The following is a 20,369-nucleotide window of genomic DNA, read 5'->3' as shown; positions in this document are numbered from 1 at the left end:
CGTGGGCAAAGTTAAATAGCTTTAATAAAGAACAACCTGTTCGAAAAAATTTAAAATTTTAATCCTCCCGATCCACTAACGGTGCTTCTAGGTACTTCAAGCACCGGTCACCGTTCTCGTCGAACCCGTCGCTTGCGACGAAGGGCTCGACGAGTAAATTAACTCCCAGACACAGCCCACTGAGTTTCTCGCCGGATCTTCTCAGTGGGTCGCGTTTCCGATCCGGTGGTAGATTCTGCGAAGCACGGCTCTTGCTAGGGTTCGTGTTAGCAACGTCATCAGGTTTGAGCCCCGTGAGCTCACCTACAAAAGTTAGGGTTACGCTGACATAGCCTCTCAAGGCTCTCAGCTTAGGTAGGAAAAAAAAAAAAAAAAAAAAAAAAAAATTTAACCTAGATCTCGCTATAGTCGTGGTACACTTGACCAACGACATGACCACATAAACAACGGACATTATAAATACTAGAATAAAGAATACATTTGTTTTATGAATGATTTATTTGGATAATAAGTTATAACACTACACATACTTCAAACACATGTAAATTAATTTATAGTGCATTTTAAATAACTTTGCAGAAATAATCCCAAACAAACGAATAGTGCTGGAAACAAATAATTGTCTTGATTAACAAATAATAATATCTGGATATAGCATAAATCTTTTGATTCCATACATAAGACTCATATTGGTGAATTCAAATAGTCAAGTAGATATTAAGTACAAGAAACCTTTTTATGTGTTTAGGCCTATATTATACCTCGATACTAGTGTTCTTCTTGTTAATAAAAAAGCGCTGCTTATAAGCGTGTATATGTGTTATAAATTATGAGATATAATTAATTATAATATCATTGAACTTTCGCAAATCAATATTCTGGTCGCTGACCCTGTAATGTATTTTTTTTTTTCTAAAGGTAAAATATTTAATCGGGATTTCTCTAGTATTCGCCTTTGACTAATTTAATGATATGAAAACATACAAAAATTATATGTAAAATATAGGGCAATCTTGCCATATGTTCAAATTACAAAGTTCTAAATATTTAATGTTTTTTTTTTACTTGAGACGGAATGTTTCAAATGCCACTTCCAAAAGCTTAAGCATTTTTAAGGATTTCTTGAGATTATTAAATTTGCATACACTAGTAATAATTTGCAAACAGTACATTATCTAGTACAAAAATATAATTTAGAAAATATAACGACATGGCACTACCTACGGTCACAGCGTATTATTTATTAACCAATTTACATTCGGATTAAAATTTTTCGGGTAACGCTTTTTCCTATCGAAGCTTTTTAAGTACATTTCAATTGCGGACAAATTCATGCACTAGATTTTTTATTAAGTTATTCTAAGTTCATTCCCGAAATTGTTTTTGGTTTCCAATTAGAAACCGTTCTAAGAATTACACACACATAGTTACAATTTATATGAAACACTAACAAAATAAATTGTATTATACCCTTTAAATGGAAACATCATAAGAAATAGGAATAAACCGATAGCGACCATGCGACCAACTAACTAATAGATATTTTTATTAAAGATTTTTCAATAAATTTTATTCTAAAGTATCAAACTATTCTAAAGTATCAAACTAGAGACTAAAGCGTTGTTTTTAATACTCCGCGTACAATTGAAGTTGATTAGATTTTATACTACACTACAACAGTGCCCTCTATTGTTCACTCCTTCCAATGTCATCTCTAATTAGTACGAATTTAAATGAACCAAATTGAACATTAAAATTATGGTCATCATTCGGAGTGCAGAGCGCTAGGTCGCCATCAGCGTGTGTCATCAGTTAATTACAAATACCGTCAGTTTACAATAAAGGTGCAGTCTCATTCAAAATTGTTGTAGAATTTTAGTTTACGATAGATAGATTACAGCATAGCTGGATTTATTTTAAACGAACGATTTTTATAACTTAGCGGTGACGACATATGTTTGTTGTGAGAGAATCAGACGCGCGCGTGTGCTCCCTCCTGTGGTAGCACCACGATGGTGGCGCTGGCCACGGGACGGCCCGTCTGTTGCTCCATTGGACGAGATTCGGACTGGAAACATTAATTATAAATTACGTTCATAAATTCATTAAGTTTTAAAACCAACTACCGACTTATAAGTACAATCTTATATCTTACTGGTAGTAGGATCTCTTGTGAGTTCGCATGGGTAAGTACTACCACCCTGCCTATTTCTGCCGTGAAGCAGCGTTTCGCCTTGAAGGGTGGGGCAGCCGTTGTAACTATACCTTAGAACTTATATCTTAAGGTGGGTGGCACATTTACGTTGTAGATGTCTATGGGCTCGAGTAACCACTTAACATCAAGTGGGCTGTGAGCTCGTCCACTTATCCAAGCAATAAATAAAAAAATATTATAAAAGATCTGACGGCGGCACGGAAAAACCTTGTGGATGTAGCCGGTCACCGACTAAGACTTATTTAAAAATTTAAAATTATTTCTGTATATACCAGGAAGGGTAATAGAATGCGTGTTACTCACGACAGCAGCAGCTTCCGGGTCGGCTACGGCCATCAGCGTGGCGGCCCGGTACGAGGGCGGCGGGGTTTGCTTCACGGCCTCCTCGTAGTCCGGCAGCAGGCTGGAGTAGTCCGGCGTCGCGGGCTGCGGGTAGGGGGGCGCGGGGGCGGAGGTCACGATGCCGTCGCTCGAGATCACGAACGGGGTGAGGCTTTGCAGGGCCGCCGTCCTCATCGTCAGGTACTTGTAGCAACGCCACACAACGCTAATGCAGTAGCCCTGAAAGTTCAAAATGTTGTTGTAGTGAAAACGTTCCGGTGATACAATGAAACATATATTATATGAACATTTTGAAGTCGTCGTAGCCTAAAGGATAAGACGTCCGGTACATTCGTATCTAGCGATGCAACGGTATTAGAATCCCGCAGGCGGATACCAATTTTTCTAATGAATTACGTACTTAACAAATGTTCACGATTGACTTCCACGGTGAAGAAATAACATCGAGTAATTAAAATCAAACCCGTAAAAAATATATTGCATAATTACTGGTGGTAGGACCTCTCGTGAGTCCGCACGGGTAGGTACCACCACCCCGCCTATTTCTGCCGTAAGCAGCAATGCGTTTAGGTTTAAAGGGCGGGGCAGCCGTTGTAACTATACTGAAACCTTGGAACTTATATCTCAAGGTTATGGGCTCTATATGTCTATGGGCTCCAGTGACCACTTAACACCAGGTGGGCTGTGAGCTCGTCCACCCATCTATGCAATCTATCTTCTATTTATCTATATATATATATGTCGGCGCAAATATGACTATTTACCTACTGATCATCAACTAATTACTCTGTGATAAGAAATTGATGTTAAACAGTCCCTTTTATTGTAATTTCAATACTTTAAAATCTTGTAAACACGCTCACGTGTTTAATACTTGTCAACACGCTGACGTGTAAAGTCCTATAAATACGGCCGTGCTGTCTGGCGCTAATTCATTCGTGTCCGAGCCGTAGTACAGTACGGATCTCTCTGTAACGTTGTTATGCTTCTCGTGCAATATACGCAGTTCTCGTGAAGTTTTGTTTTGGAAGCCCAAACATGAGTCATCATCGAGAATTTAATGACCGTGACGACAGCAATGGTGACGTCACACTTTTTAAAAACATTCCTTCGGCGTTTCTCCTCCGACATATATATATAAATTGCAGTTCGTTAGTCTCGCTAAAACTCGAGAACGGCTGGACCGATTTGGCTAATTTTGGTCTTGAATTACTTGTGGAAGTCCAGAGAAGGTTTAAAAGGTGGATAAATATGAAAATGCTCGGAATAAAATAAAAATAACAATTTTGTTTTTCCTTTGATGTGTCCCCCGTCGGACGGATACTTTTGTTTGTTTTTAACTTTATTTTATACAAAAGTTTGGGTCTTTTATTTATCGATTGAGGCACTACGAAGTCTGCCGGGTAAGCTAGTAAATAAATAAATATATGGAAGTTTAGGTACTTTAATTATCACGGCCACGATCAAAGCAGAGATGACGACGAAGGCAAGAGCCGGCGCCGGCAGCCGCAGCAACTCCTCGCGGAAGGGAACGCGACGCGTCTCCGCAATCAGAGCATGGATTTGACGCAAGTAACACAGATAGCCAGTTGCCGTCAAACTGTTCATAAGAATATTATTAGCATTAAAACAGATGTTCTTGATAAAACTAGACATTTTAAATGTTATTATTCTAGAATTTTTGTAGAAATACATAGAGGCCGACGACCCACATTTCTATTTTTTTTTCAAATTCGTTTGAACACTTAATGGTAGTTAACTTAATGGTAAGCAGCGGCTTGGTACTGGCCCTGGCATGACTGACGTCCATGGGCGACGGTGACCACTTACCATCAGATGTGCCGTATGCTCGTCTGCCTACAAAGGCAATAAAAAATAAAAAAGAGCAGTTTTTTCATTATTCAGCACTAAAAATTAATTAAAAATTATTATTTTAGAAAAACATCAAATCACGCTTTTTATATTTTTGTAATAAAAACCAGTTTTTTAATCATTAATTCTTTGGCAATTTGTCATTATTGTGCCGAAGGGTGAGTAGCTATTTGGTTTAAGCGACATTTTTGCAACTTAACATGAGAGCCATTTAATGTTTGAAATTTGGAAGAAATATCACTAAAAAAAACTTCTTCATTTATTTCACTGGAGTAAGCTAAATTGAAGTTCCGATTAAAAACATGAAACTGTTGATACTAATACCAAATAAAACGCACCTTTAATTAGAAAAATAAATGTCGCGTATTAAATTAAACAAATGACCTTTCACCCCGAGAGAAATTTCGTTACAAATTCTATTAATACTCACATGGTGATGGCAAAGTCGAAGATCTGAAGACAGAAGAAGGGCAGCAGATAAGCCGGTTTCCCACGAGCGGCGCCGTAGATCATAATCAGTGTGAGAGCCATGGTACCCACTGTAACCATCGCACCCACATCCGCATCATCTAGCCCGCACGTAACATCTTAAGACTATGCACGTAATTGATCTCTCTAAATTTTATTAATAACAAATTGCATGCAAACAACGTGCGAAATAATCAAATAACAATATTAACAAAATGTACTAAAGGCTCGCGGTTATAAAATTAATTCCATTGGTAGTAGAACTGATTCATGAAACGAACAAGCCGTTGGTTTAATTACAATAATGCTGTGTTTTACATCGACGAGATCAGTAATTATTTAAATTTGTTTTAAATTATTTGACTCTTTCTAAAATTAATTGAAAGCTTACTTAATGTAAGAATGTGCGCGACATTTACAAATAAAAAATCATTAAGACAAAAAGGAGGACATAGTAAATACTGTGTCGGGGAATAAAATTTACAGTACTATGCTTTTTATATTTTAATTTTAATTTCGAAATTCGCTTAGATTTAGCAGCTGTCCAAAATTTTATTAGAGATTTTAGACACTATAGTTTAATCAAGTACAATGACGGTTCTGAAACCAGTTCAGGAACGGGTGATCGTATATACTTCAAAAACTGCTGCAAATACCAGTCTTGTGCAATGTGCATCGGTTTTCCAAGCGGAGACGTTCGCTATCAATACTAGCGCGGCTGAGATTGTAGATAATGATAATGTATAAAATAATCTACGTTCCCAGCGATAGCGGTGAAGTGCATACGGACCCTTAATAAACTGGGTCGACACAACAGTGTCAATTTAGTCTGGGTATATTGGTGTCGAAGGAAACGAGTAAGCTGATTTATTAGCAAAAATAGGCTCTAATGGAGCAATAATAGGATCAAAATTCCAGTGGGGATAATTGAAAGATTACTTAAATTTAAATACACCATGGATTGGAAAAATGCCACAGAGTCAACACATGCTGAAGAGTTTTTGAGTGAAATTAATGTAAACAACAAACAATAAATAATATAAATATTCTTTCTGGCTTTGTATAAGACAGCATCTGATATTTTGAGCTCTCTGACTGACAGAGATGAAGTTGGCTAATGACGTAATCTGTTGATTCTGAACAGAGTAGGTTGAAACTATGTATCACCCTGAATGACGAAACCACGACACTGAACTTTTAATATGTCTATGAACACTTCAATCGCTATAGTAGAATCGATGGGAAATCTCAAAAACCGCCTGTATGAAGAGAACACAGGAATGACAAAACATCCAAAGCTCGACGTGTCAGGAAATTCTTTGTCCAGCTCAAAAAATATAAAATAATTATAGAACAAAAAAATGAAAAGAAGCATACATACTAATACAAATATTAATTGGTAAACAACAATTTAAATATATTTACGGTATATTAGGCTGTGGTCACTTGGATGTGAAGCATGTTGAGAGTATGGGCTGGGACGAGTTTCCACATTTGACAGTGGTGTGGGCAGCACATCTCCAGTGCGCCCCACATTGCTCCATGAACTCACTGGGGATGACTCACGGTCCAGTTCATCCAGCAATCGAGGATCACGCACAATCGCTGCTAAAACTCCTAGTGCCACTAGGTGCAGGAACTAAAAGAAAATTATTATCTTATTTATGAAATAAATGCCTTCATTGATTATTCACTATTTTATTTCATTAAGAATATTTTGTTTTACTAGTTAGATTGCCATAACCAAATAAGATTATATAGATATAAAAAAACTACTATCAACTTCCTTTTTCTATAATAGATTTCAATTTTTAAACAGAGTTTGAAAAAAAAGTTTTCTAAAATGATGTAATTACTAGCTATTGTTGCATAATGTTGGGCTAAAAGACTCTATATTGATCATATGTCAACTTCATGAATGAAAATACAAAATAACTTACAAGGTGCCATGATCCCAGAATAATTGTGCCAGTCCGAACATGTAGGCAGAAGCAGCATAGCCACTCACTGCCACGTTCACTTCCCAACTTGGGATGGAATCTTAACATTGCCTGGATAATATAAAATGTAATATCTTTTTTAACATTTTTTCGCTTCTAACAATACTAAAAAGGGCAAATCTAATGTGTCCAACCTCATTTCAATAAAAAAAATTAATAGTTATGTGAAGATCAGTTGTCTAGTCCATCAGTTAAGCTTATTGGTCCCATATTGCCATCTGATTTATATGTCCTTGGATGAGTTCCAGTATAAGTAAAATATTGTCATGGCTTAAAGGATAAGACGTCTAGTGCATTCGTGTCAAGCGATGCACTGGTGTTCAAATCCCGCAGGCAGGTACCAATCTTTCTAATGAAATACATACTTAACAAATGTCCTTGATTGATTTTCACCATGAAGGAATAAGATCATGTTGCCTTTTTCTGCTGTGAAGCAGTAATGCATTTCGGTTTGATCGGTGGGGCAGCTGTTGTAACTATACTGAGAACTATACTAGTACTCATATCTTAAGGTTGATGGCGGCATCTACTTTGTAGAAGTCTGTGGGTGTCGGTAACCACTTAATGGCAGGCGGGCTGAGCTCGCCCATTCATAAATGCAATAAATAAATAAAAAAGGTACAATTCTATAGTTTCTGTCTCAAACTAAGCCTGGGTTGCAAGGCTAAGTTCAGCAATTATTGTCAACAGAAATTGTGTAGAGTATAAAGCAGCTTTAATTTAATTTAAACTCAATTAATAGATAATATATTACATTTTATGAGCTGTGTACCTATCCCTACATTTTCCTTGTGTTAAAACTCTACATTATTGGTTGCATAATATTACATTTTTATACTGTTAAATTCCTTTGAAAGCCTAATTTGTTAATTGCATCACATGCAAGAATTTTCACTATCCTTTAGTGTGCTGATATGAATACTTATTTATATATTTAAGAAATAACTGTAATTCATCTATGTTCTTTTTGGAAACTGTGACATATTTTACTCTGTAATTCAATTTATCAATTGTTTAATAACTTCGGACACACCGGATCGATTTTACTTTTATTATTTTAATATGAGATGAGATCGATACATCAAAATCTCCATTTAATTTTCACTGCCTTAGATACATACACATCAACCATTTGTATTTGAAACAAGTCTCTTAGTGTTTTATTTATAGCAGCTATTTTCGTCTTTCATTAATTTCTGGGTACCTAGTAAAACTAATGTGTAAGTGCATTTTACTGCAATATGTTTAGAAGTGTCCAAAACAACAAACAATATTTGTCTTGTGTGCGAACTTTTGAATATTATTTACCTTGGTTGTAAAATGCTCAAGAGTTAGTTCCAGAATATGCACCGACTATATTTTCACTGAAATTCAAAACTATTATGAGTCGAATTTTCTAAAAAAATTGACAGTAAAATTTCAGTTCATCGAATTTACAACGTAGGTACCTACATAGGTCGTACGCCGCTGAATTTTAGAAATCAATGTCACCAATGTCATACAATTTCTAATTGTAGGTAGTATTATTATTAGTGCTTCCATTAGCTAACGGAAAAAGCCAACGTATCACACCATACAGCCGATTAGTTTTTATTGAAAAATAGTTTGAACTGTTAGACGGTTAAATTTGAGGCGATTGGGTTCTGTAGGTGATGAGGGGCTATTTAAAAACACACTGCTTCATTATAATTATATTTCAGATAGTTTGAACACTGTTACACCATTATAAAATTATTATCTTTATATTTTTATAAAACTCTTACATGTTTCTTTAATCGTGTCTAGATGAGAAGTATTGATTTTCTTAGGAGAAGACAATCATCTATTTTTAAACATTTAAATAAATTCTAATATTCAAAATCTGTAATCATATGTCAAGTGTTGCCTGCCATTACATTTATATTCAAACTCCAACACACCCCCTCAACACTTGCACACATATTTTAATGCCCTGTCTATAATTTAATACCAAAAAAGAATAACACTAACCTGACCGTAAATAAATTACTTTCCATACATACCTAAAAACCCCACAACCACTTACATTCCGTTACTTCCACATAATCCCTCTCAATTCAACCAACAACTATTCATTCAACATTTCAAACCTAATACGATCTTTAATGTCGCTACTTTTAATCATTTCTTACTTGTCCAACTCCAATTCGATCAAAAATGTACTTTCATTCAACCATAACTTCCTTCTTGACTCACTATATAAAACCTTAACTATAATAGTCTTTAACTCCTTCTCGACTCCCTACATAAACTCTTCAAGTTTATTTAAAACTTTTAACGCCTTCTCAACCTCTTTACTTTAATAACCTTAAACTCCTTCTCAACCTCTTTAACTTTAATAGCCATAAACTCCTTCTCAACCTCCTTAACATTAATAGCCCTAAACTCCTTTTCAACCTCTTTAACTATAATAACCTTAATCTCCTGCTCAACCTCTTTCGTTATAATAACATTAATCTCCTTCTCGACCTCTTTAATTATAATCTCCTTCTCGACCTCTAACTTTAATAACCAACTCCTTCTAGACCTCTTTAATTATAATCTCCTTCTCGACCTCTAACTTTAGTTTCCTTCGCGACTTATTTAACGTTAATCTCCCTCTCGACTTCTTTAACCTTAATCACCTTCAACTCCACTCACAAACGACAACATAACTCCTATCAAATAACCTCAGATAACTTTATATTCAACACTCGAATTCAAATATAACTTTTCATTACCATAACAATCTTTCATTATCTTAATATCTTTCACTTCTTAAATTTTCTCACTTTCTTTTACCTATTAACCATTCAATCATTTAAATATAAAACTAAAACAAGAATTCCAAACAGCCATAAAAACAAAACAACAATAAATATAACTAAAAAGAGACAATTAAGGGGGTGCTCTCTTTCAACCGACATAAACAATTAAGGGGGTGATTATAAAACTATAATTGTTTAAAATTAAACTATAAAAATAATAGTTAATAATCAAGCCGTGGAAGAAGTACTCTTTATCAGATAGATAGATAGATAATTAGATAGATTAGATATGTACAGTTGTTTCTAGAATACTTTTAAGTCTCTTATAAAGAGCGTGCTGGGCCCATAACCTGTTGGACGGTTGAATTTGAGGGGATTGGGTTCTGTAGGTGATGAGTGGCTATTTAAAAACACACTGCTTCATTATAATTATATTGCAGATAGTTTGAACACTGTTACACCATTATAAAATTATTATCTTTATATTTTTATAAAACTCTTACATGTTTCTTTGATCGTGTCTAGATGATGTTTTTAAGCATTTAAAATAATTCTAATATTCGAAATCTGTAACACTTGACATTGAAAAATTATACGCATGAAATGAGGTGAAGTTGATGACTGAAGTTGATATATTTGAGATTTTATTCAATCGGTTTAAATAAAACGAGATGAGATGAGATGCAATAAAGGCTTAGTAAAATGATGGTTGTTAACTGACTTCAGTGGACGTATCACCTGGGTTCTTTCAAAAAATTCATTGGCATCTCAGAAATTTTCGATAATGCTACTGAGAGATTATATCTTTACATCCAACTTATCAATTTCATTCCTTTTATTCGTTTGTCAATATTTGTCATCAATCAGACATGGCTGTATTGGCTATCTTTTCTTTGCCAATCCAATTGGACAAAACAAACAAAGAAATCCAGGAAATTGAAGTGGGTGGTGGGTAGGTAGGTACCTACCTAGCTTTTATTTTATCAGATTAATAGGCTCATAGGTCTTGTTTTTGCTGTTTCCTCCAAGTTACTGATTTGTGAAAATCGTTGCAGCTATAATGGATAAAATTCCAGACCAAATCGGCTACCTGGTGTTGACAGAGGACGGTGCTGTCCTTGAATCTGGTGGAGAACTTGAGAACGACGAACGTATCGCAACTATAATAACTGATCTCATCACCCTATCTAATGAGTGAGCTTATACTTTTATTTAAGGCAAAATCAAAGAGACGGGGTTTGATGGTATCGGAATTTAAACGATTTTTGTTGTTTTAGGGTTGATTCAGTTGCATTTGGACCAAGTGAGAATTTTAAGAAGATTTCGATAACGTTTGACGATCATTGGTATATTATCTGTCTATCTAATAAAAAGATTTACGTTGTAAAACGCAATATACATACTCCACTCAGAGAAAGTAATGAAATTAATGTGTAGTATTAAAAAAAGTAAGAATGGCACGAAATATTTTGATGAGTAGCCTTGAAAACGCGTCTTTCAATATTTTAATACAAATATTATTCAGGTGTATTACATTTATTATTAATGCATGGGTGATCAGAAATGTTGGTCATGAAATATTGGGCATAATGAATGTTAGGCTACTCCTTTTAGAGAGTACTATATTATTCCTTAGTCGGGAACCATTTAACAGAGCTTGTTTAGGAAGGACTGATGGTTTTGGATGGAGTCATCTTATCAATCAAATTTGGCTATCAGTCCCCATTAGTTCACTATTGTCCATTGTATTTGTATATATTTGGTTAAATTGGTTGCCTTTAGGTAATCCGGAACATGCATATCAGTATACCTTTGGTTGCTGGAGTGTTGCCTTTTCATGTGTTCTGGAACTTTGCTCTGCAAACTTAGCTCTTGTAGCTCAACATTTTTGTTTTATTAAGTTGAAAGTTGTTTTGGATACATTACATATTTTTGTGAGAACACTTTTGTTTTTATCAATCATAATTTATGATAGATCATTGGCACTTATTGCCTTTTCAATAGCTCAAGTAGGAAGTATATTTGTTGTTGTTCTGTCATATTACATTTTCTTTTACTGGTATATTAAAAATAAGCCTTTGTATGCAAAGGGTGCACTTAAAAGTCGGTTAATTCCTGATGCAGTCTTGCATAAACTGTATGAAAATATGGATGATTTTCAATTTACATCTATTCAGGAGTTTCTACCTAAATATTTAGGTTCAATCAGTACCACATTTAATAAAAAAATAAGTACCCTCACTTTCAGTTTTGCAAAGCAAGGATTTGTTAAACAGTTGTTAACAGAAGGTGAAAAATATGTTATGTCTATGAGTCCAGTTATGACCTTTTCAGAACAAGCAACTTATGATGTTGTCAATAATTTAGGTAGTTTAGCGGCTAGATTTGTGTTTAGGCCAATTGAAGATAGTAGCTATTTTTACTTCACACAAATGGTAAGTAGAGACTTGCCTCTTCATAAACAAGACCAAAACAAGATTCAGGAATCTTGTGCAGTTTTATCAAATGTATGTAAAACAGTGAGTTCCATCGGTTTGATAGTACTAGTATTTGGACAAAGTTATTCACATACATTATTGCTTTTGTATGGAGGAGAGGCGTTCGTTGCAGGTGGATTGCCTGTACAATTGCTGAGAAGTCATTGTTTGGCAATTGTTTTGTTAGCTATTAATGGAGTTACTGAATGCTATTCATTTGCCACAATGACTAGTAGCCAGTTAAATAGCTATAACTATTTAATGGTAATTTTCTCTGTAAGTTTCTTAGTTTTGTCATATTGTTTGACATATATTTTTGGTCCTATAGGGTTCATCATTTCAAACTGTATAAATATGTTTGCCAGGATAATGCACAGTATTCATTTTATAAGGAACAAATATAAAGATACGGAATATAAGCCTTTGAATGGCTTGCTTGTTGGCAAAATATTTTTATCAACATTGTTCATTGCTGGTTCTGTATGTAAAATATCTGAAATTCGCTTGTTCCCTTCTTTTATATTGTTCCACATATTAGTGGGCGGAATTATGCTGCTATGTGTATTGATAGCTTGGGGCTATGAAAACAGAGAACTGGTTGTTAAGATGCACAGAAAAATTATGAATAAGGAAGAAAAGCTGTCAGTTGATTAATAGTTACTTAATTGTTAACTTTTTCTAAAATATATTTAAGGGTGAACAGACAAAAATTTAATATATATATTTATATTTATGAGTACCCCTACCGAGAGTAATAAAAAGTATCCATGGAATATTGTGTTTTATTTTTAGCAAAATTTTGTATGTACATCTGTTAATAATTTTTTACATAGGGTAAAAGAATATCCCTTTCATTTGTGCTTCACAGACACGCTTCACTTCATCTGTAATAGAAAGAAATACAATAAAATATTTTATTGGTTATCTAGTTAATAATGAAAATTTTATATTGAAGTGCGAATTATAGGGAATGTAGTTATGCAAACTGTATTTAATTGTAATGAACGAATATTAAGCACCGCCAAATTAATAAACTTAAAGTCGTCGTGGCCTAAAGGATAAGACGTCCGGTGCATGCGTGTTGAGCGATGCACCGGTGTTCGAATCTCAGGCGGGTACCAATGAAATACTTTCTAATGAAATACGTACTCAACGAATGTTTACGATTGAGTTCCACGGTGAAGGAATAACATCGTGGAATAAAAATCAAACCCGCAAAATTATAATTTGCGTAACTACTGGTGGTAGGACTTCTTGTGAGTTCGCGCGGGTAGGTACCACCGCCCTGCCTATTTCTGCCGTGAAGCAGTAGTGCGTTTCGGTTTGAAGGGTGGGGCAGCCGTTGTAACTATACTTGAGACTAGAACTTATATCTCAAGGTGGGTGGCGCATTTACGTTGTAGATGTCTATGGGCTCCTGTAACCACTTAACATCAGGTTGGCTGTGAGCTCGTCCACCCATCTATGCAATAAAAAAAAATACCCATGATATTTTATTTTATATTACACTGTTTATATTATGTGTTAATGTAGCAAATAAATATATTTAATTTGCAAGTTTCCATTGAACCAAGTAAAACTGAGTACGCACCTGCTATTTCTTTAAGGTTGGCATTTTTCTCTTGTATTATCACATAGAATTCTCTGTCATTGGAACATTTTCCTGTTATCCAGTATTCGTCTGGAGTTTTAATTATTATTTCTCCATAATTTCCAAGGCTAGAAAAAAAAAAACAAGTATATTAATATTTAATTTTGACTATTGTTTTGTGTTTTAATTTCATCAAAGCGTTCCTTACGAGCGCAAGCATGTTTTGTTTACGTTTATTAAATAACGATATTTTTTAAATAATTATTATTTAATTCTTGAACTTCCCACATTTGTTCAACTTATTAATAGTATTATGTTCACTCAGCATGCATTTTTTTTTTTTCTTGGCCTATCCAAGCTTATGGACTAGGTCTTGAGAGACCATTTCAGCGTAACCGGGCGAATAGGTGAGCTCACGGGGCTCAAACCTGACGTTGTTGCTAACACGAACCCTAGCAAGAGCCGTGTTTCGCGGAATCTACCACCGGATCGGAAACGCAACCCACTGAGAAGATCCGGCGAGAAACTCAGTGCGCTGTGTCTGTGGGTTAATTTACTCGCCGAGCCCTTCGTCGCAAGCGACGGGTTCGACGAGATCGATGACCGGTGCATATTTGAATTTTTCTACAACTGCTTTATTCATACCAAAGAATAATGGAGTATTGGTAGACTAGTAATTTTAGCCATTCATTGAGCGGCTGTTCTGTACCCTCAGATGTTTAATTAGGTGCCCCCTTCCTATTTTATTAAGAAGACATGTTATTAATAAGTAGGTAATGAAAATTTGTCGTCTTATGTTGTCCGACGAATCCATCCAAATCATTAGAACTCACTATAACTAAAAATTATTTTTACTAATTACTGACTAACCTTTGTCGGTCAGCATGAATTCCAGACATGATACTAAGAACTTCAGGTTTTATCGCAGCGGATATTTGCAATTTATTTACTGGTGGCTGAAATTTATGAAATGTTTTACTAGAAACCGTAAAATTCAAATAACATTAAATCTGTGTTATGGTTTACCATCACTTTGTTTATTCTTAACTATCAGCAGCAAGCAGGTACTGCTAAAATTTATTGGTTTATAAGTTTTGTTAGCATAAAACTTATAAACCAATAAATTTAACTGCTAAGTTAAGTGCATAGTTTAAGTTGTCCTAGCTTGATTTGACAATCCTGCCTATATCTGTCGGTCTGTCTGTAAAGTACCTACTCATGCGTTTCATTTTTAAAGAGGTGGTTAACTACTACACAGTATAGTTGAGAAAACGACCTCAAGATTGTAATGTCTATCGGCTCCGGTAACCATCTTAAACCTGATAGAGCGTAAAGTCATTCCTCCACCAATATTATAAATAAATAAATAATATAGCGTAACCAAATATGTATCTGAACTTGCGATACCGGCCCCGCCGCCGCCTTACCCCCCGCTCAGACAGAACTCTGAGCCAAAAAAACACGCGCCCGCGGCGCGCGCAAATACGACCGGCAAAATATTGTCAATCTTAGTTTGTCTGTACTTTTCTCAACTCATTTTGTTTTATTTTAATTAATTGTGTCGCTTTCTATTAAAATCTTATCCAAATCAGTGTTAACATAATTTCCAAATCCTCTTCGCAAACAGCCCGGAACACCGAAGCCCATAAAAAAACTCGCAAAAGCCCCGCCAGTCGAACTTTTAGTGTTAAAATAAGTATTACTTACAGATGATTTCAAAATCAAATTTAATCTGTTGAAGTACACGAACTTGTGTTCGCTAGCCAGCTGCGCTGCTTGTAATGCGTGCAATGAACACTGTTCGCTGATGGCCGAAGCTATTGCTGATAGCTGCGGCCCAATAAATGCGTCCACTGACTTGACCGTATCAAGTTCCAGCCGAGTGTTTACTGAAAATATTCAATGTTCCTATATAAGTCAGAGCCGCTGGGTATTTTCGTTGAAAAAATACGAGTTGACACGTATCATTATTCTACAAGCTTGTATCTTGTAGTCTTTTGATCCCGTTCGTTACGCGCTTCCTTAAAAATAACGTTATTTCCAAATCATTTACAATACTATTTCATCTATTATGCAATACATACCATCAATAGTGAAACAGACAGTCGCACTCAATGTTCTGTATATGAGGAGGTAGTATTCCTTAAATTCTGTATCATCTTCGAGTGTTACGTGTATCTTTATCAATTTATCTAAGTCTTCTTTAACATGTATTCCATCTGGCGGACTTATGAATCGGCCAAGTCTCTGCGCTGCTGTCACTGCACCACCTTGGATTTCTATTTCAACTTGTTTAGGGAGCAATGTCTGTACTAGATATTGGTATAATGTTAGCATGTCTTCTGTACACAGACCGTTCCTGTGGAAGGATACAGGTTACTTAAATTAACACCTTGATAGTTTTCAAATTAGGAAAAGAAAAAGTAAATATTATCTATCCACACATTATCCCCATGGTAATCAGGGGCAAAAAATATCCATATCTTGTTATAATGCATAGGAAAAAAATGGAGGAAAGTTCAAACTAAAGCCAAATGGTATTAAGTAAAAAAAAATCTGAAGATGATCAGTGATTCTAAGTTATACTTGGTTTGTTACGTGATGCGTAACCTTGTTTAGGGCTCACTTAGTGTTTAGTAGTTACCGGAGTACATATACGTCCGTGAGACCATGAGACTTGAGGCCTAAGTTCAGTACTCGGCAGGAATAGGTTTTCAAATGAAAGTTCCTAAAGATGAAGTTTACAAAAATATTTTATTTTCTTACCATAGAAGCTGATCATTGTAAAGAAACAATATACATTTAAAATCAGGATAAGTAACTTCCAGGTGATCTACGAAGCATACCACTTTAAAAAAAGAGTTTTTATCTAGAGGTAAATAATTTATGCCAGGAATAACATCTGATATGTCATTTGTTAGATGTCTGGATGATATATACTGAAAATAAAAATTTTTAAATGAAAAAAGTCAACTTGAATAAGAATGACTTAATCTGATTGCCATTTATACTTATAATTAATTTTATTTGAACTTTTTTTTTGTAATAGAATAATAATTAGAGTTTCAAGAACTGAAGGAATTATTGTCACTGTCAATAACAAAATTGAAATATAATTAATTAGTTTTATTATTTTTATTACTTATTCCGCCTACCTGGCTGGTAGCCTAAGAAGCTATTCCAGCTACGCTCGGACGGGTACTACTTACAGGTGTAAAGAACTGCTCACTTATACCATATAAATCATCAGCTGGAATATTTTTGAATGGGCCCCTGAACATTTTAAACATCTTATATGCAGATGTTAGGAGATTTTGCATTACAGTAGGATTGACCTAAAAAAAATAAAGGAATTTCATAATTTATTTCAGTAATTTAAATTGATGAATAGTTAGATAATGAACTTAATTAGTAATTCCCAAAATTATGAATGTGAATGAAGATGTGGCAAATTTATTTTAAAAAAAATCTGTATATTAAGGTAATTATATGCTGTATATTAAGGTAAGAATTTTATTATAAAGGTTTTATCTTTATCTCTGTGAAAAACAGTAAAGTAGAAATGTAATGGTAAGTACTAAGCTATACTTATGTCAAAGGCAGTAATGCCAAGGGCACATAACTCACTACCTATTGGTAAATTTAAATACTTTAGTAACTTCATAGCTAACATTTAATTGTTACATTTACTGATTGCCTATGTATAGTGTTAAAATATATATTTTTTATTGTTTCGTTCACTTACTATATCTCCCTGACTTTCACCAACTGCTGACAATGCTTTGGTTGTATACGGTATTCGGACTACCTATAAATTAAAATTTCTATAAGAATCTCACATCTGTAAATTTGTGTTTTATGTATTATTAGGAAAATGTGTAACTACATACTAAAACCATCCAAAAGTTTTTTTCGGGTTGAAAAAATATGTATCTCTTAGATTGTGTTTGCAAAGCTTCACATGGTTCAGATGAAAACGTCCTGAAAATGTAATTAAAGTAATATCTAAATTTTCGTCAGTTCGATATCATGTAGTGCAATCAGTCTTTCTCTTAATTCTGAGGATCATGAACACTGCAACTGTATCGTCAATGGTTATTAAAGTAGGTGATATGTATAAGATTATACCAATAAAAATGTGGTCACTTACGACATAAATTTGACAACGGCTTCACACAGCCCAACTTGCATTTTACGGGCATCTGGACTGACTTCATTTGGATAAAAGTATAGTATTCTCTTTAATTCCTAAATTGAAAGAGAGATTTTAAAATTACTTGAAATTTGAACGGTATAATTACATGAAATCATTACAACTTACATCGCCCTCCTTAGGTCCAAAGGTAGGGTTAAAAATGAAGAAAAAGTTGATTTTAGATCTTAAGTCTATCATATTTAAAAAAATAATATCATTTAGTTTAACACAGCCGTCATAAAAAGATAATGTTGCAATGCAAAACTTGTTGTTTATTTATTGAATTTTGACAATTCACATTAATGAAATTGACATTGACTGCTTGAAGTCTATGACATTTATTTTTTAAGAGATTTTATGACCTGGTAGCTAAGACGTATCAAGGAGGCCACAAATACCAGCGTCCCGGGCGCCATTAAGCAGGCCGAATGCAGGCAGCATTGGAGGAAGCTGGTGCAAAAACTGGACCAAGGTGACGACCCTCAGTAATGAGGAAACGACAGAGAATAAGAAGAAGCTAAGACTTTAAGTCATGTCTTATTTTAATTCATATTATTATTTTTATGAAGAATGATGATATGGAGTGAAATGAAATGAAATGAAGATAATTTATTTGAGACATTAATCAACTGGGATGAAATTAAATAAAATGAGATGATATGGGATGAAATATAATTTCAGTAAAATGGTGGCCATTTACTGAGATTTTTTCACTAGACTTTTTGGAAGATCCCGAGAAGCTACGTCCAGTGGCTTTGTTACATTTTCCCACATTTTGCACTTTCTCAAATACTAAACAGCTAGTAAACCACCGTTATTACACAATTAAATCTTAAAAAACACTAAATAGGTAAAATAAAACAAATCACACAACATCACTCCTCGCGTTTCCGCCAAAAAGTCCAAGTCGCTGATATTGATCTGAAACCCACAGATAACAATAATAAAGAAATATTTAGTTGATATGTAGCCCTTTCTTTATCTTAAGTACTTCAGTGTGGGTAATTTAATGCTACAGATATAGTGAGAAAAGATTGTCCTTCGTAATTTTTCGGAAAAGTTCGTATTTATCGTGCTCTCTCAAATAACTTCAGTACCCATCTTAGAGCCGTAGGCGTAAGTCGCATCAGCAGACCAATATTGTTTAAATAGAGTGGGTAATACGTACCTAATTCAAATATTCGCTATAGGTTTTGATCATATTTTCAGATTACTTATAAAAATGTTATATAGCCATGCCGGAACCTCGAAAACGGTTAAAAATGCAGTCCAAAGAATTATATTTAATATTTACTTGTACTTCATATCGGAAAATAGTAAATTTTTACTGGTGGTAGGACCTCTTGTTAGTCCGCACGGGTAGGTACACGGAATAGATAAATAAGGTTGGAATGGTAATGTAGGCGGGGCAAGCGTGCCACAGTTATGATTCTACAATCATAACGCGACCGATTCTTTCATTCACCGCGTTTAGTGCGCTTCGGACTACTTTGGCGAACAGATCTCCGCTTTATAGTGCCGTGTTGTGCAATTATAACTTGTAAAACAAAAAATCAGACCTCAAGTATAGAGCGAGGAGGTATATCTTTCGATCGGTAAGTCGAAATTACCATTTAAGTACAATATTATTTGTCTAAAACATAAAAATATACTGAGCATTATGAAATTCCAAACATTAACAATATTATTGCAGCAGGTTATAAGTAGCATACATTGCGCGATGTGTACTCGCCCAATGAACGCAATGACCAAGTCAGCTTCCAATGTACTACATGCATTGCGTTCTCTACACTTCAATCTTTGAAATTTCGGCCTTTGCCCTGATTGGCTGTGGTGCAGTTTGTCGATAGTGAGGTGACCATGTTGTGATATAAAATCATCGACAGAATTCTCGACTATATTTACATTTGACATGGATAATTTTTGCATTATTTTATATTTAATTAATGATACCTAGTATATTCTTAGTGAGACGTATTTTGAGTAAAATAAATATGTATTATTATTATTGAATTATTATCATTGAATTAATGTGAAGGTATAATATAAAGGGACATGTAGACCTCTCATTTACGGGTATTTACTATATTGTCTAAGACGTATTAAAATCTAAGTAAAATGCTATTTGACTTATGCAGTAAATTAAAATTTTTAGGTTTCCTAAAGAACCTAACGCCAGGGAACAATGGATTGACGTGACAGGTAGAGGAAACTGGAGACAAAGACGAGTACTATTTGCTCTAAACATTTTACTGAAAATGATTTTACCATAAAAAAATCAGAATACACTTAGTTTTGAAAAATTCATTCGCAATTAATAGCAAGCGCCAACTGCTTAACAAATACGTTTTATTCCAGGGACAGTGACTATTTGTAATTAATAAAAGTAAAATAGTTTTTTTTAAAATATTTATTTCATGTTACATTTTCTCCATTCATTCATC

At 34.5% G+C, this 20,369-nt stretch overlaps 4 protein-coding genes across 11 annotated transcripts; 2 read left to right on the top strand and 2 right to left on the bottom strand.

The window, feature by feature from the left end:
* Positions 1 to 479: 479 nt before the first annotated feature.
* LOC114249894 (lysosomal-associated transmembrane protein 4A) lies at positions 480 to 8,462 on the bottom strand. Of its 6 annotated transcripts, none has more exons than XM_089729481.1 (8): positions 8,350 to 8,462; positions 8,206 to 8,261; positions 6,838 to 6,948; positions 6,323 to 6,536; positions 4,860 to 4,968; positions 4,001 to 4,157; positions 2,519 to 2,776; positions 480 to 2,068 (listed from the first exon to the last, which is right to left on the bottom strand). In XM_089729481.1, the coding sequence occupies exons 3-8, from the start codon at positions 6,943 to 6,945 to the stop codon at positions 1,973 to 1,975; spliced, it is 942 nt and encodes a 313-aa protein (XP_089585607.1). In that variant the 5' UTR covers positions 6,946 to 6,948; positions 8,206 to 8,261; positions 8,350 to 8,462; the 3' UTR covers positions 480 to 1,972. The 6 variants fall into 6 exon arrangements, with proteins under 6 accessions (XP_089585607.1, XP_089585605.1, XP_089585606.1 ...); XM_089729479.1 differs by having other exon boundaries at positions 4,860 to 4,998; positions 8,350 to 8,439; XM_089729480.1 differs by having other exon boundaries at positions 4,860 to 4,998; positions 8,346 to 8,407.
* Positions 8,463 to 10,486: 2,024 nt separating this feature from the next.
* Positions 10,487 to 12,912, top strand: Lamtor4 (Late endosomal/lysosomal adaptor, MAPK and MTOR activator 4). Of its 3 annotated transcripts, none has more exons than XM_028183578.2 (3): positions 10,487 to 10,614; positions 10,718 to 10,856; positions 10,940 to 12,912. In XM_028183578.2, exons 2-3 carry the CDS (start codon positions 10,723 to 10,725, stop codon positions 11,097 to 11,099), a joined length of 294 nt encoding a protein of 97 aa, XP_028039379.1. In that variant the 5' UTR covers positions 10,487 to 10,614; positions 10,718 to 10,722; the 3' UTR covers positions 11,100 to 12,912. The 3 variants fall into 3 exon arrangements, with proteins under 3 accessions (XP_028039379.1, XP_089585600.1, XP_028039378.1); XM_089729474.1 differs by having other exon boundaries at positions 10,588 to 10,618; XM_028183577.2 differs by lacking the exon at positions 10,487 to 10,614 and having other exon boundaries at positions 10,629 to 10,856.
* On the top strand, positions 11,117 to 12,912 carry LOC114249884 (man(5)GlcNAc(2)-PP-dolichol translocation protein RFT1). The gene has a single exon (XM_028183575.2). It carries the CDS (start codon positions 11,117 to 11,119, stop codon positions 12,791 to 12,793), a length of 1,677 nt encoding a protein of 558 aa, XP_028039376.2. The 3' UTR covers positions 12,794 to 12,912.
* Ccz1 (vacuolar fusion protein CCZ1) lies at positions 12,904 to 18,843 on the bottom strand. Its single transcript, XM_028183576.2, has 11 exons — positions 18,052 to 18,843; positions 17,881 to 17,978; positions 17,621 to 17,711; positions 17,476 to 17,538; positions 16,940 to 17,065; positions 16,497 to 16,669; positions 15,815 to 16,089; positions 15,438 to 15,619; positions 14,601 to 14,686; positions 13,731 to 13,858; positions 12,904 to 13,023 (listed from the first exon to the last, which is right to left on the bottom strand). The coding sequence occupies exons 1-11, from the start codon at positions 18,121 to 18,123 to the stop codon at positions 12,965 to 12,967; spliced, it is 1,353 nt and encodes a 450-aa protein (XP_028039377.2). The 5' UTR covers positions 18,124 to 18,843; the 3' UTR covers positions 12,904 to 12,964.
* Positions 18,844 to 20,369: the final 1,526 nt, after the last annotated feature.

The sequence above is a fragment of the Bombyx mandarina genome, chromosome 08, assembly GCF_030267445.1.
Source record: "Bombyx mandarina strain Sakado chromosome 08, ASM3026744v2".
NCBI classification, from domain to species: Eukaryota; Metazoa; Arthropoda; class Insecta; order Lepidoptera; family Bombycidae; genus Bombyx; species Bombyx mandarina.
The sequence above is the reverse complement of the archived record's forward strand: the minus strand, read 5'-3'. Positions and strand labels throughout refer to the sequence as shown.

What these genes read in the sequence shown, in the direction of transcription:
- LOC114249894 (XM_089729479.1), bottom strand. Translation starts at nt 6,945, where the DNA reads ATGTTAAGATTCCATCCCAAGTTGGGAAGTGAACGTGGCAGTGAGTGG. An exon ending in TGACCACAGCCTAATATACC is followed by an intron (nt 4,999 to 6,322) that starts GTAAATATATTT and finishes CGTGCGGGCTAG; the next exon opens with ATGATGCGGATGTGGGTGCG. An exon ending in TTCGACTTTGCCATCACCAT is followed by an intron (nt 4,158 to 4,859) that starts GTGAGTATTAAT and finishes TCTTATGAACAG; the next exon opens with TTTGACGGCAACTGGCTATC.
- Lamtor4 (XM_028183578.2), top strand. Translation starts at nt 10,723, where the DNA reads ATGGATAAAATTCCAGACCAAATCGGCTACCTGGTGTTGACAGAGGAC. An exon ending in CTCATCACCCTATCTAATGA is followed by an intron (nt 10,857 to 10,939) that starts GTGAGCTTATAC and finishes TTGTTGTTTTAG; the next exon opens with GGTTGATTCAGTTGCATTTG.
- LOC114249884 (XM_028183575.2), top strand. Translation starts at nt 11,117, where the DNA reads ATGGCACGAAATATTTTGATGAGTAGCCTTGAAAACGCGTCTTTCAAT.
- Ccz1 (XM_028183576.2), bottom strand. Translation starts at nt 18,123, where the DNA reads ATGATAGACTTAAGATCTAAAATCAACTTTTTCTTCATTTTTAACCCT. An exon ending in TTGGACCTAAGGAGGGCGAT is followed by an intron (nt 17,979 to 18,051) that starts GTAAGTTGTAAT and finishes CTTTCAATTTAG; the next exon opens with GAATTAAAGAGAATACTATA. An exon ending in AAAACTTTTGGATGGTTTTA is followed by an intron (nt 17,539 to 17,620) that starts GTATGTAGTTAC and finishes TTTAATTTATAG; the next exon opens with GTAGTCCGAATACCGTATAC.